The 15,247-nt window shown below is 36.4% G+C and overlaps 4 protein-coding genes and 1 pseudogene across 5 annotated transcripts; 1 reads left to right on the top strand and 4 right to left on the bottom strand.

The window, feature by feature from the left end:
* Positions 1-272: 272 nt before the first annotated feature.
* Positions 273-3,019, bottom strand: LOC119992524. The gene is made up of 4 exons (XM_038839260.1): positions 2,883-3,019; positions 2,061-2,187; positions 1,886-1,958; positions 273-701 (listed from the first exon to the last, which is right to left on the bottom strand). The coding sequence occupies exons 1-4, from the start codon at positions 2,908-2,910 to the stop codon at positions 432-434; spliced, it is 498 nt and encodes a 165-aa protein (XP_038695188.1). The 5' UTR covers positions 2,911-3,019; the 3' UTR covers positions 273-431.
* Positions 3,020-3,182: 163 nt separating this feature from the next.
* Positions 3,183-6,620, bottom strand: LOC119992523 (pentatricopeptide repeat-containing protein At3g03580). 2 transcript variants are annotated; one of them, XM_038839259.1, is made up of 2 exons: positions 3,750-6,620; positions 3,183-3,501 (listed from the first exon to the last, which is right to left on the bottom strand). In XM_038839259.1, exon 1 carries the CDS (start codon positions 6,603-6,605, stop codon positions 3,933-3,935), a length of 2,673 nt encoding a protein of 890 aa, XP_038695187.1. In that variant the 5' UTR covers positions 6,606-6,620; the 3' UTR covers positions 3,183-3,501; positions 3,750-3,932. The 2 variants fall into 2 exon arrangements, with proteins under 2 accessions (XP_038695187.1, XP_038695185.1); XM_038839257.1 differs by having other exon boundaries at positions 3,183-3,506.
* Positions 6,621-8,299: 1,679 nt separating this feature from the next.
* On the top strand, positions 8,300-9,538 carry LOC119993498 (ribonuclease 1-like). Its single transcript, XM_038840654.1, has 3 exons — positions 8,300-8,605; positions 8,821-9,049; positions 9,303-9,538. The coding sequence occupies exons 1-3, from the start codon at positions 8,300-8,302 to the stop codon at positions 9,536-9,538; spliced, it is 771 nt and encodes a 256-aa protein (XP_038696582.1).
* Positions 9,045-11,329, bottom strand: LOC119993219 (AUGMIN subunit 7-like). Its single transcript, XM_038840238.1, has 3 exons — positions 11,035-11,329; positions 10,523-10,621; positions 9,045-10,090 (listed from the first exon to the last, which is right to left on the bottom strand). Exons 2-3 carry the CDS (start codon positions 10,598-10,600, stop codon positions 9,935-9,937), a joined length of 234 nt encoding a protein of 77 aa, XP_038696166.1. The 5' UTR covers positions 10,601-10,621; positions 11,035-11,329; the 3' UTR covers positions 9,045-9,934.
* LOC119993215 lies at positions 11,087-13,835 on the bottom strand (annotated as a pseudogene).
* Between the last annotated feature and the right edge of the window lie 1,412 nt (positions 13,836-15,247).

Raw genomic sequence — 15,247 nt, forward strand, 5'->3', positions numbered from 1 at the left:
CTTGTATGGGCTTTGGTTGTTTCCATGGGCTGGGCCTCATACTGGACTAAGCCCTTTGGCAAATCCTTGATAAAGTGCTCGTCCCAAGTTTAAGTTTTTTTTTGAATACTGGGGAAGAGGGATAAGGAAGATTCGAATTCGAGACCTATATAAGATACCGCAAATGTAATATCATATGAACTACTCGTGGTTCTCCCCGTCCCAAGTTGATACTCAATTCATTTTACAACTATCATAACATTAAATCCCATCCTATTAAAATAATAAATTAATTGACATTAATATTTTAATTTAAAGGACTATTATACTAATTGCATCCATGACAATTCACAAGCCAGTAAAAGGTTCCAACAAAGTTGATTCCAGTTATCAACCAAACCTTCACTACTAGTATCTTGATCTTACATCTGAAAGTAGTAGAAGTCTATAATCTATTCAAGTTGCTGGCCTGAATTTTGGAACCACACAATGGCAAGAGTCACAAGAGATGCATAAATTGCGTTGGGTAACTTCTGCACCACCTTTCCGACGCCTGGAACTCCCTCCGTAGCCCTCTTTGTAGCCATTGCAACTGTTGGTGCTACAACCAGAGTGATAAGCAGCCCCTGACTGACAACAATGAATGTATCTGCTGTCAACTGTTGGATAAACTTCACAAATTCCTCATGATCAAGTTCTCCATCCAGGTTTATATCACACTCCTGCACATTAGAACAATAAAGAAACGATGATTAATACAGACAACAATATGGATGGACATGCGCAGTCCCTTACCTCTCTCTCTCAGGCTCTCTTTCTTGGGGGAAAAAAAAAGATGAAGTGAAAATTCTAAACTACTGGCACTGAAGGCAATGAAGAAAGTCCTCGAGATGTTTCAGCCAAAATAATTTGTGTTTCGTAACTGCTGAAAGATGACATCTACAAAGACACCATGGCAATTCCTCTACAATCTGAACATCCACAGCTTGATAAACTAGGCTAAAGAGCAACTTATCACATGCCAAGTAGAAAGTAACTGCACCTATATATGCTAGAAAAATCAAAGCTACAGCGTCTAGGTAGAGGAAGATCATGATACAAGACATTATGCAAAGTACTTGTCATTAAGCATGATCCACGAGCGAATCAAAGCTTTGCTTTGTGTGTTTCCTCAATAGGCAATTGAAAAAAGAATGGTTAATCAAAGAAGGTATAAAACTAAGCAAGCCTTATCTGAGAGACTTATAGCTTGGCACACAATTGGACTGCATTTTCTCGACTTCCCAACTGACTTTACACTTGCAAATTAAGGGGGATAAAAAGAAAAGAATGCGATCCTAATTGAAGTGTACGTAATATAAAGAAAAACTACAGGTCCTTACACGAGCATCATGTTAATAGATTTCCCGTGCTTAGTTATCCAGTATTATTCAGGATTTCTTCAAGAAACCCATTATGGCCAATGGTAGACGAATGTTCCTCCAAGACATTCTAAATCAACTGAGCTAGAAATTGTTCTCAATCATCACGAGTAGTGTAATGATGAGATGCTCTACCACCAAAAGCACAGTTTTCCAACGTTAAGATCCATAACAAAAATTCTCCCTTCCTCCCAAAAAAGTAGAAAGCACCTCTCTCATCCAATCCCAGTCTGATCAGAATGAACTTTACAATAAACAAAACAAAAATAAATGACGAGAAAACAGTTTCATACGCATAAACAATGGACCAAGTATAACCACATCATCAAAATCTAGTTAATGGGGAAAGGTGGCAAAAGGTTCATGTGCCTACTACTTCCCAAACAACATATTACGAATAAAATAGACTGTGAAACTGCAAGAGCTTCCCCATCTAATATTATCTTTAATGTTTGTCAGTAGGGGAACGCACATAGGTAGATTACCTGCATCAGAGTTCTGACTTGCTCTTTGGAGGGTGGATCAAAATGAGGGCCAGGCAAGTGCTTATTGATATCACTAAAACATACACACGCACAATAAAGGTCATTGGTATCGATTAGGTGAGTCTCATAAAATAAACTTAAACATCAAATTTCGCAATCAAGCAGAGCTTCTCACTTGTATATAAGTAGAACAGCAATGTAAAGATCTTCAAATGTCAAAGTACCCCTCCCTGTTTGAAACTTGACACGTTCATACACTTTGTCCGTTATCTTCCTAATTTGTTTTTGCCTCCACTGCTTTCCTGTAGAAGTTGGGTAAGAGTTGTTAAACACCCCAATACATATAAGGAAATTTTGGATTATAGTGGTTTTCGACAACCTTTACATTTGCTTTTCAATATATGGCTAACCTGGGGTTGGGTTTGTTGCGTGAGCAATATATGGACTTTCTTTTGAAATGTACAGCATAAGTTATTGATATTATATATTTATATACACTAATAATCATGAAACTACAAGATCCAAATCACTCAGAAGATTAAGGTCAATCCAAAAAATATATAAGTATTTGGCCGCACATAACTCATCACCTATAGCATTTCCTTACCTTTATTAGAAAAGAAAATAAATTCTCGTGTGCAATTGGAAGTCCCTTCTAGTTTCTATTTGCAGAAGATTGTTTGTCAATCAAAATTAGGGAAAATCATTCATGTACTTGTGTATCCATCAACACTATGCAGGAACATGATCTCTAGTACCATACACCAATCATAAGTGAAACACCAAACAGAAGTCAAATCGAAAACCTCCATGAGCGTTTTCTTTCATTGTTTAATTATTATACCGTTTGAGTATGAATCAACGAAACAAAGTCAAATTAATTTGGATAGAATCCCTGAAAACATACAACACAAATACTCAAATCACTTTCCACAAATTGGAAAGAACGAGAGATTATAAACTTCAGGGGAAGGAAGAAATGGAGAAGGGATCGTACCGTGAAATTTGTCAAGAATCTGTCCCATGGTGCAGTCGATACGTATATCTCTACCAGTAACTGCCGAGGCGTGGAGTCTCAGATACCATATACAGCGAATCTTCCCGATTTTTTTGTAAAGATCTCATCTTTAATGCTTTAATCGTTGACATTAACGGAACTCTCGTCATTTGCTATGTGCCACGTGGACATTAGTCTGTGATAGGTTTTTTCTTTTGTCTTTTTCTCCTCTGCATTTTGGACCCACCTGGATTTCTTGACCCAGTTGGGCCGTCCGACCATGGCGGGTATCTGTAGGCCGTGAGCCTTAGGATTTCGTCAGGATAAATCGGAATAAATCCTACACCGACCCATGACCTCACAAAGTGTGGGAGAGGGGAGTAACCAACTCCGGCTGAATATAAAAGACATTAATTTCTTACTAAAACTTCATGCACAATGTAATCAGTAACTGAAGAAAGAACATTAGTAGCTCTGGTGTTTTTCAAACCAAGATTTTCAGCATAGATGCTTGCCTCCAAAAGATCATTATTAGTTCAACCTCCATGCTGGGTTATCAGCATAGATGCTTTGCCCCCACAAGATCTACACATTTCAGTTCTTTCTTCATAGCTTCCCTCTGCCCTGAAACACCAAAGCAAGAATTAACTAGAAGTTGCTGAAACTAACAACATCAACAGTCAGGCTTAACACACAAAGAAAGATCACCCCGTGAAATTTACGACAAAATTTTCATGATCCTTCAAAAATGGCGTGAATTATATCGAAAAATTAACATATACACAATATAATGTATGAGGACTCCTAATATGAATAATAAGCCCATGGTCAAAAAAATTTATGCTATTGGGTTAAACAGAATCTGACCTGGTTTCGGGGAAAAGTTAAGGGTTTCAATCCTGCTCCGCCCTGTTTAAGTAAAATATTCAGTATTCTGGTTTGTGTTGTTGGGAACTAGCGATCCAAGTATCTGGACCTGCGTATCATTTAGCCGTAAAACTTGGGTCCACATGCTCTTACCTTTTATGTTCTCACTCACAAAAAATATTGTCACCAGTGATCATCACAACTACAGGTTCCATTCTGGAACAAATGGAACCTGTTGGCATCTCTCACTAAAATTTCTCTTTGCGCAATTCGTGATATGAACTTGGTCACTGTGTGACAATCCCCACAAACACGAAGGTTTTTCATTACATACAAAGGGGTCCCTGGTTCTGTATTTAACAGTCCAAATGCTATGGCAAGCCGCTCGCTGTGCCCACAAAGCATATCTCTTTTCTCATCCTCCTCAACATCGTGAAGCGCATATTGAAAATCAGGAATGTAACCTTCCTTGGCCATCAAACCAGCAAGTATCCCCAATAGCTTATGGACCTCTTCAAACCGATCAAAGGACTTATCACCACTCCCAAAAACATAAACCTTTTTCCGAATTTCAATCCAACTTAATCCAGGGTCTTTTCTTATTCCTCTAGCTTTTATAGATTTGCGTATTTTTTTGACTAGATCCCACTTCCCTAAAGCTGCATATACATTTGATACCAAAACATAAGATCCGGTATCATCTGAATCCAACTCAATGATCCGCTCTGAGACACGTTCTGCAATTGTTAGGTCTCCACTCACTCGACTGGCACTAAGTAAAGCTCCCCATATACTGGCATCTGGCTTCATTGGCATTGAATTGATAAAATTTTCCGCTTCAACTAAAAGCCCAGATCGGGATAAAAGATCTACTACACATGCATAGTGTTCGATCCTCGGCTCAATGTTATAGTAGTTTTTCATCCGATGGAAGAAGGCCATACCCTCTTTTACCAAACACGAGTGGCTACATGCATAGATGATGGCGACAAAGGCAACATGATCAGGAAGAACAGCATATGCTTCCATCTCCGTAAAAGCTCTAACAGCCTTTTTGCCTTCACCACACATCCCATAAGCATATATTAATGTTGTCCATGTCACTACATCTTTTATTTTCATACGCTCAAACACTCTCATCGAGTTCTTTAAATGACCAAACTTAGAGTACATTTCAATCAGCGCATTGCAAATTGGAATGTAATCTTCAAACCCTAGCTTGAAAATGCAGCCATGAACCTCTTTTCCTTGCAATTTCGCAGAAAGTGAAGAACATATGGGCAAAATACCTAACATGGTGGCCACATCTGGCATCAGCCCCTCAGTTCTCATTCTGCTGATCATTCTTAATCCTAAACTAAGATCTTTAGAATGTACAGATGCCGCAATAACAGTATTCCATGTCACAATATCACGAACTTCCATTCTATCGAACATTTTATCTGACTCGTCTACTTCCCCACATTTTGCGTACATGTCAACCAAAGCGTTATTAACAACTAGATCTGAATCATAACCACTTTTAGCCATATCACAGTGTAATTGTTTTCCCAGGTCCACATCAGCTACCTGACTAGACATTGACAAGAGCAACACATAAGTGATAGGATCAGGATTCAAGTGCATCTTCATTTTCCTAAAGAGCTTCAGTCCTTCATTTAAATTATCACTTTGAATATAACCATTGATCAATGAGTTCCATGATATAGAATCCCTACAATCCATTTTGTCAAATACTTCCCTTGAAGCAAATAAATCACCACACTTTGCATACATATCAATAAGAATATTACTGGTGGTAACATCACACATAAATCCATATCTTCTCATATAATCATGAACAAATTTTCCAGATCCAATGTCCCTTAAGTGGCCGCAAGCGCGGAGAACAGATGCAATGGTTAACATATCTGGTTTAAATTTATTCACCATCTCCATAAACAACTTTAATGACTCCTCAAACAACTCTAATTGAGAATACCCACAAATTAGTGTATTCCAACTGACAGTGTCCCTAGAGACCATCTTATCAAAAACCTTTGTGGCATCTTCTAACCTATCGAATTTGAAGTACATTGAAATCAACCCATTGCTCACGATAACATCTCTACCTATCCCAATCCTCTCCACCAACCCGTGAATCGCCTTACCCTCGTCAACAGCAACCAAACCTCCACAGGCTGGCAGAACACTGGAAACGGTGAAAGAATCAGGCACCAAACCAGCCATTCTCGCCTGATGATAGATTTCCAAAGCCTCCTCACAATATCCATTTGCAGCATACCCCGAAATCAAACTATTCCATGAAACAGCATCCCTCTCAACCATTTCTTCAAACACCCTGCGTGCTTTACCCAGATCGCCAAACCTCGCATACATGTCCACCAAAGCATTCCCAATATACAAGTCAGAACCAAAACCCATTAGCAAAACTTGTCCATGAACTGCATTTCCCATCTCAACATCCGCCATTGCCGCGCAGGCATTGATAACAGAAGGGAAGGTACATGTATCAGGCTCAAGCTTGGTACTTTTCATTTTGACATAAAAATCAAGGGCTTTGGAGTGCAAATTGTTTCGGGTAAGAGCTCTAATGACTGAATTCGTCGCGTAAACGTTAGTTGTGGGTGATATACGGTTAAAGACAGAGAGAGAACTGATGGGATCTTTGAGCTGACCATACTTGCTTATCAGATTGCCAGCGAAGAAAACAATTTGATCTTTTCCTGAAGTGATTATCAGCGAGTGGACTTCGCGAAGATGTTTGGGATTCGATGCAGAGGATAATGCTTTTGAGAGGGAAGCGTAAATTTCTCCAGTTAGTTCGCCTAGCACGCGAAACTCTGCAAGTTTCATGAGAGAAGACGCAGCTAATCGAAGTAATTCACACCTGCATAATATATATATTTTTTTCCATAACAGAAAACGATCTTAAAGAGTGGGCCCGATGTAATTAAAAAAGGGCCTCCGCCCATGGTATAAGGCTCCAGGGCCATAATGTCACATTTCACTCATAGGCCTGACGCCTGGTACCATGGGCCGAGGCGCCTAGCCTATGAGTGAAGGGTTGGATCATCTCATTCTCTTCCCCCAAGTATGCTGACCCCATCCAATCGTTTTCTTTTTTTTTTTAAAACAAAACTTCAAAACGTTTTATCTTTTAAAATACATGACATATTTTGAAAAAAAAATTTATATATCTAGAATCTACATGGAAAACTCTTTTCAACGAGACTCATTGTCGTAAAATCAACACAAAAACACTTAATTTAATAGATAAATTGCTGAACATATAAAATTTATACATGTTAGCTAAAATGACTATATATTTGATACCAGTTGTCCGTTTTGGACCCATCTAATATATCAAATCGAAAATTATTTCGAGCCCAATGGCATGGGGGTTATAGGTGATGCTATTAAGCACATTTTCAGCCCAAAAAATGGATGTTTTGATGGGTTTCAATCACTTTCAATATTTTTATAAATTTTACGATTTTTTACTTTTTCCCGTTTGAATGTTTGTTAATCTAAAATACTAAATTGAACGTATAAATTCAAGAATAGAATAACAGATACGTTAATCAAACTTGTACAACTAAATTCAAAGGATAGACAAACAGATAAAACTCAGCATATAAATCAAAACGGACAGCTAGATTGATAAAAGCTGGACAAGTCAACTTGGGTTTTCCCAAACTTTTGATAGTAGACTTGAGCTCTCATCCCGTATGACGGGTATTCATCAACCTATTGAAACATATATTTTAATTGAGGGACTTATTGTTAATTTTAAAACGCCTACATCCAAGCTCATTTATTGTTTGATTCATTTGGCATTTTATAGCACCAAATTTTTGTATCATTCTATTCATTTCATATCAACCAATTCAATACCTCATTTAAAATATTTTTTACAAATCATGAAAAAAAAAAGCAATATTTGGGCTATAAAAAAGAAATAATACTTTAAAAAATCATTAAATCCATTACAAGTATATACTACTATAAATTTACAAATACAAAATTTTGAATAATAAAAAAGGGTGAGGCAAAAAAAAATTGATCTAAAAATATGTCTAGGTTATCATCAATAGTCACCCATTATTACAATTATAGTATTAATAAGTAAAATATTTAATTTTTTTTTGCTTAAAATACAATTTTACCTGATTATTACGTTTGTATTTAATTGATTGTCTTTTACTAGTTAAAAATATATAGTATATCAATGAAACAAGAAGAAGAAAACAAAAGAAAAAAATATTACACTATAAAATAGCCCAAGAAACCAATGTTGGGTTCTTTGATTTCATACCCATAAGATTAAAACAATGTATTCAAAGGAGATACAAATAGATAAAACAATACACATTAAACTATTTTGTCCTATAAAAACCCTAAACATTGCAACCAATTCATGCAAGAGTGCGAGCTTAATTCTTTTTAATTAGTTCATCATCATCATCCGAGCCTTTATCTCAAAAGTTTAGAGTCGGCTACTCGAGTTTCTGCTTTCTAATTAGTTGAGAAGAAAAAAAAAACCCAGAATGTTGTTATATGGTAATAATACTATTTCTTACCTTCTCCTACTCATAGTCATAGTCTTTGCTTTGAATGTAAAGGCAGAGAGATATAGGCCTTATGACTACTACAAAGTTAGCATTCGATGGCCAAAATCTTATTGCCTCTCTGAAGATGTTGTCGGAAGAGGGTATGAGTGTGAGGAGCCGATCTTAGCAAACTTCACCGTTCATGGTGTGTGGCCAATGTATTCGCATGAAATTATCGTCCGTCCCTATCGTGACGATCCTAGATGCACCGAAACCAGACCAATGCCACCAGAGAGTATTACGGTAAGTATATATTTAGCAGTCTTTGAAGTGTCGATCACTAGCCTGTTTGCACGGCTTATTTTAAAACTCTAAAATGCTCCAAAAAAACAAGCTTCAACGTATTTTTTCTTCTTTTCTTTTTTAAACACAATATATATTATAATAATATAATACATTTTTCATAAAAGTTTTTATTTCTTCTGATTGGGCTGGTGTTGATGTGTTTGTATAAATAGTATGATCTATTAGGTGAAATGTTGGATGACATGAAGAAATATTGGCCAAATGTTGTGACTCGAACACAAGAATATAATGAAAATTTTTGGCAATATCAATTTGAGAATCATGGAATGTGTTTCGAGAATCCAGATAAACCAAAGCATTATTTTCGATCAGGCTTGAAAGTCCTAAAGCAATATGACTTTCTAGAGATACTCAGAAGAAGTAAGAAACCATATCCTCACAGTAACTTTGCATCTCTGATCCAATGTTAAAACTTATATATATATAATAGTAGTAGTAGTGCGTCAGGTGCGAACGTCCATAACTTTACTCTCTTATGTTTTGAACAATATTTGGACTCATCTTCTTACTTCCCTTCTCATAATTCTTATAAAGTTATGGGCGTCCGCACTTGTGAAATTACATACATACAAATATATATGAGTGAAGTATTATATATCCTTGATTTTGAATACATTTTTCACTGATGAAACAGAACAGGTGCGTCCAAGAGATTTGCGATTCAATGCCGTACAGTACAAACAAATTGTTAAAGGTGGTCTGGGCGGCGTAGAGCCTCAAATTCTCTGCAACACAGATAGTAATGGAACTTTACAGTTTGGTGAAATCCGGGTATGTTTCGACAAATATAATGAAATGATGGATTGCCCATACAGTTTTCAGGGATGTGGGGATTGGCGAAATGCAAAGTTGAACTTTCCTAGACCCTAAAAGACCATGCCAAGACTGAATCAATAATCAAATAATGCTTCTTCCTTCCTTCTCTCTGTGTCTTCCAGGACACAAATAAAGAATACTGTAATATCATACCAACAAAAGTGCATGCTTTCTAGTATTTTCAAATAAAGACTGTAATATCATACCAACACAACTGCATGCTTTCTAGTATAAAAATAAAAAAGTTAAATTGAGTTAAAAGCATATACATACATATGTATCATCTACCAGTGTTCTTTCGGTGAATACGATGAGTGTTATGATAAGATATATTTTGCATTTCCAAAATTACACTAGAAAGAATTAAACAACCTACCTTGATAGTTCTCCACTTTCTTCTTATGCATATCGTCATGCCATTTCGTTGCCTAGGCGACGAGTAATGGAAGCCTATAGAATTCCAAGATCACGATTTAAAAAAGTTAATGCATACTCACATTCAGATATTATTCTTGTGACTGAAGAAGGCTCGCCAGCTACGGTTTCTGAGGATCCAACAGCGAGAGCTGCATATGAGTCTCTAAGATTCCTCATGTTCCCAAGGAACTGCAGCAGAATATAACATATTAATTTCTCATTCAAACTTTATGCTTGTGCTTAGTATATGAACGTCACAATGTGCTCAGTAACTGAAGAAAGAACAATAATGCATGGTTTTTTCGGAACCAAGATTGGCATCGAACAAAAGAACTGAGTTCATAGGTTCTCTATATGCAAATAATCCTCCACCATAGAGAGAAAGCACTTTGAACCATCATGCATTTCAAGCGATCCAATACTTGCAAATAAGAGAAACAGCACACATAGGGACCAAACATTCAAATTCAGAAGCCAAAAATGAAAGCTATAAAAAATGAATATCCATATTCCGAACTACAACTTGAGCAAACCTGTGATTATTTAGTTGAAACTCGTAGGATTCTGGTCAAACAAGATGTATCGAGAAGGAAAATAAACGTTGCATTAATGCAAACATACCTTCAAAAGCATCTTGTATGCCTCCAACAAACGATTGGCAGCTGGCCCAAATCCATGAAGCTGTGGCACCTCCATCATGTGCGTCCAGGGACGAATTTCCTATAAAAGGTGTAACCAAAAGGTGAAACAAATCAGCTGAGGCACATGCATTTTTTTTTAATGATCAGCTCATGACATGCATGATGTGATATTAAAACAAAGCAGTTACCAATTACCACAAACATTTGAGAATCAATTAAAAGGTAAGCAAACTGCAGCTGAGTAGAAATTTGTGTAACATCTGATGCTGTTATTAAAGTTAACAGAATTTTAAAAGAATTAGATGAAAGTTTCACAATCCATGGAACTTCCAAGTCGTCCATCACGCCTTGAAACAGATTTGTCGAAGTCACCGAAATGCTTCATCAGATCATCAGAGTGAGAACATAGATTGGTTTGATTCAAGCAGACAAAGCAAGATGGACAACAGAGATTCTAAAACCAGAATGGAAAGCAAGAAGAGTAGTCTAGACCTTTGTGTAAATTGTATTGAATGATCTTGCAGTCTCGAGAAAAGATTCCAAATGAGCCCGTAGTTGAGATTCCACCACAGCATACTCCTCATCTGGATTGTAAGCATGCTAAGAATAGAAACTGAGATCAGAAAACACACGTAACAAACCAATAATTCATGACGATGATAAAGCATTAGAAATTTGAGTAAGAAAAGAAAATTTTGTGAATAAGGCAGTAATAAAATTACAATGAAAGGGATGAAAACAATGTGAAACAGAAAAGTGTATTTGCTACCAACCAATAAGGACAGGAAAAAAATATAGAAGCTATGAGATAAAGCCTAATGAAACAGCAAACCTTAGATGCCAAATCATCAACTTTTTGCTGAAGACTAGAGAGTATCTTTGACTGTTCCGCAACCTTCGTCTCCAGCTCAGAAACATCTGGCCTGCAATAAACTTTGATTAAAAAGCAGAATGTTACGACATCTTGAAAAAGTCTCACTCAAAAAAAGAAAAAGAAAAAAATCTGGCAAAATTTTTAGTACATCCATGCATAAGAAGTATTTACATCTCCGATCAGATTTTCTGTTATTTCACTATAGATAAGCTAAACCTAAAACAGGGAACCATTGCACATGATGAATTCATGAAAGAGGAAGAAAAATAGTCTTACAATGGATATATGTATTGAATTTGTACATCTGCTGGAAAGAGCTTGTACTCCTCCGAGAAAATTATAGCTTGTTTCTCTGCCATAGAATCTATTAGCTGTATGTCCTTAGCTACCTGCTCATTGACACTGCAGAAAAATGAAAATTTAGATTTATGGTTAAAGGATGCAACGAAAAAACAATGAAAAAATTTCCAGCAAAGTTTAAACAAAAGTTAATTCAGATCTATAAAATTAAACAATGCATAATCAATATTAATTGTCAACTGAATGTAAGTTCAACCTCTATGCTGGGTTAGCAGCATAGATGCTTGCCTCCACGAGATCTACAATAAGACGAAGCATTTCAGTTCTATCTTCATAGCTTCCTCTGCCCTGAAACACCAAAGCGGGAATAACTTAGAGTACATTTCAATCAGTGCATTGCAAATTGGAACATAATCTTCAAACCCTAGCTTGAAAATGCATCCATGAACCTCTTTTCCTAGCAATTTCGCAGCAACTGAAGAACATATGGGCAAAATACCTAACACGGTGGCCACATCTGGCATCAGCCCCTCAGTTCTCATTCTACTGATCATTCTTAATCCTAAACTAAGATCTTTAGAATGTACAGATGCCGCAATAACAGTATTCCATGTCACAATATCATGAACTTCCATTCTATTAAAAATTTTATCTGACTCGTCTACTTCCCCACATTTTGCGTACATGTCAACCAGAGCGTTATTAACAACAAGATCTGAATCATAACCACTTTTAGCCATATCACAGTGTAATTGTTTTCCCAGGTCCAAATCAGCTACCTGACTAGACATTGACAAGAGCAACACATAAGTGATAGGATCAGGATTCAAGTGCATCTTCATTTTCCTAAAGAGCTTCAGTCCTTCATTGAAATTACCACTTAGTATATAACCATTGATCAATGAGTTCCATGATATAGAATCCCTACAATCCAATTTATCAAATACTTCCCTTAAAGCAAATAAATCACCACACTTTGCATACATATCAATAAGAATATTACCTGGTGGTAACATCACAAATAAATCCATATCTTCTCATATAATCATGAACAAATTTTCCAGATCCAATGTCCCTTAAGTGGCCGCAAGCGCAGAGAACAGAATCACAGATGCAATGGTTAACATATCTGGTTTAAATTTATTCACCATCTCCATAAACAACTTTAATGACTCCTCAAACAATTCTAATTGAGAATACCCACAAATTAGTGTATTCCAACTGACAGTGTCCCTAGAGACCATCTTATCAAAAACCTTTGTGGCATCTTCTATCCTATCGAATTTGAAGTACATTGAAATCAACCCATTGCTCACGATAACATCTCTACCTATCCCAATCCTCACCACCAACCCGTGAATTGCCTTACCCTCGTCAACAGCAACCAATCCTCCACGTGCTGGAAGAACAATGGAAACGGTGAAAGAATCAGGCACCAAACCAGCCATTCTCGCCTGACGATAAATCTCCAAAGCCTCCTCATAATATCCATTTGCAGCATACCCCGAAATCAAACTATTCCACGAAACAGCATCCCTCTCAACCATTTCTTCAAACACCCTACGTGCTTTACCCAGATCGTCAAACCTCCCATACATGTCCACCAAAGCATCCGTAATATACAAGTCAGAACCAAACCCATTATCAAAACATGTCCATGAACTGCATTTCCCATCGCAACATCCGCCATCGCGGCGCAGGCATTGATAACAGAAGGGATGGTATATGTATCAGACTCAAGCTTGTTACTTTTCATTTTGACATAAAAATCAAGGCCTTCGGAGTGCAAATCGTTGATGGTAAGAGCTCTAATGACTGAATTGCTCGCGTAAACGTTAGTTGTGGGCGATATACGGTTAAAGACAGAGAGAACTGATGGGATCTTTGAGCTGACCATACTAGCTTATCAGATTGCCAGCGAAGAAAACAATTTGATCTTTTCCTGAAGTGATTATCAGCGAGTGGACTTCGCGAAGATGTTTGGGATTCGATGCAGAGGATAATGCTTTTGAGAGGGAAGCGTAAATTTCTCCAGTTCGTTCGCGTAGCACGCGAAACTCAGCAAGTTTCATGAGAGAAGACGCAGCTAATTTGTTGGTCTCATTAATAGACATCGTTTGATGATGTCGTTTGTTTACTTTATTACCGTTGAAGATTTGAATATTATATTATAATTTATTTTTTTTTAAATATCATTCAGAAATATATTTTTCATTGTAATGGAATATTAGACACATATATGTTTCCCAACCAATTGTTCAATTAATAAGCTTGCTATTAGAATTAAACCTTAATCACGCATATGTCAAACTCAGTCAATTGTTCAATCAACAAAACTTTCCTCCATTGTTCAACGATTTACTTGAGTTATTATTAGAAGTGGTTCATGTAATTCTAAATTTATCAATGAAATTAAAAGCTCACATCCAAACTCATTTATTGTTGGATTCATTTGGCATTTTATAACACCAAATTTTTGTATCATTCGATAAGTCATTTTATTTTCTTAGTTCGTATGGAATCCAAATTTTTTTTTTCTTTTAATAAAGGGTAATTCTAGTCTACATTTAAAGTTATATTTTTTCCAACTTATTAGAAATATCAACGGATGATGTCAAAAATAGGACCGACTCTATTGGACGAATCAGTTAGTCAGACCAAGTCCTTCCTTCCTGATCAACTGTCTTCCTTCCTGCACAAGGAGCAAATGTAAGCTTCGGTAGGGCCCTGAGGGTGTGCTCGGGGGACCTCTCCGACTCTCAAGTCAGTACGGTACTACACTTGGGAGGATGACTCGTTCTTCAGAGCTTTGCCTCTTATTCAGTAAGTAGTTCAGAGTACAGGAGTTAGCATGTTTACCTGACGTTTGAGGTCCCCTTTTTATATGAGCTGAGGTATTTGAGTTGCAATAGGAATCAGACTCACTCTACAGAGCTCTGCCTCTTGTTCGGTCCGTGCATGACATTCCTTTGGTCCAGTTGGCACGTGTGTACCCTGTGGCCAGTTTCTATTGGTATGGTTATTTTGGCATTATCATCAATATTGGGCTATATAAAAAAACAATACTTAAGGAAAAATTATTAAGCCCATGACAAAGTATATATACGACTAGAAATTTCCTTTACAAATAAAGAAAAAATAATGAGGAAAAAATTGATCTAAAAATATGTCTAATTTATCGTCAATAGTCACCCATTATTACAAGTATATAGTATTAATGCAAAAGAAAATTAAGGTTTTTTTTTTTGCTTAAAATACTTTTTTTCCCCTAATTATTACATTTATAGTTAATTGATTATCCTTTAGTTTTTTTTTATAGTTCTCAATTCTTAATGGCACATTTTTATTGTAATATTTTGAGATTAGAAATCTATATATCAATGAAATAAGAAGATCGAAGAAAACAAAAGAAAGAAAACAAAATTACACTATACATATTAAATAGCCCACATTAATCTAATTTTAGAATTAATTACCAATTTGTATTATAATATTACAAAACCAATGTTGGGTTCTTTGATTTCATACCCA

Source organism: Tripterygium wilfordii, chromosome 23, assembly GCF_013401445.1.
Source record: "Tripterygium wilfordii isolate XIE 37 chromosome 23, ASM1340144v1, whole genome shotgun sequence".
NCBI lineage: Eukaryota > Viridiplantae > Streptophyta > Magnoliopsida > Celastrales > Celastraceae > Tripterygium > Tripterygium wilfordii.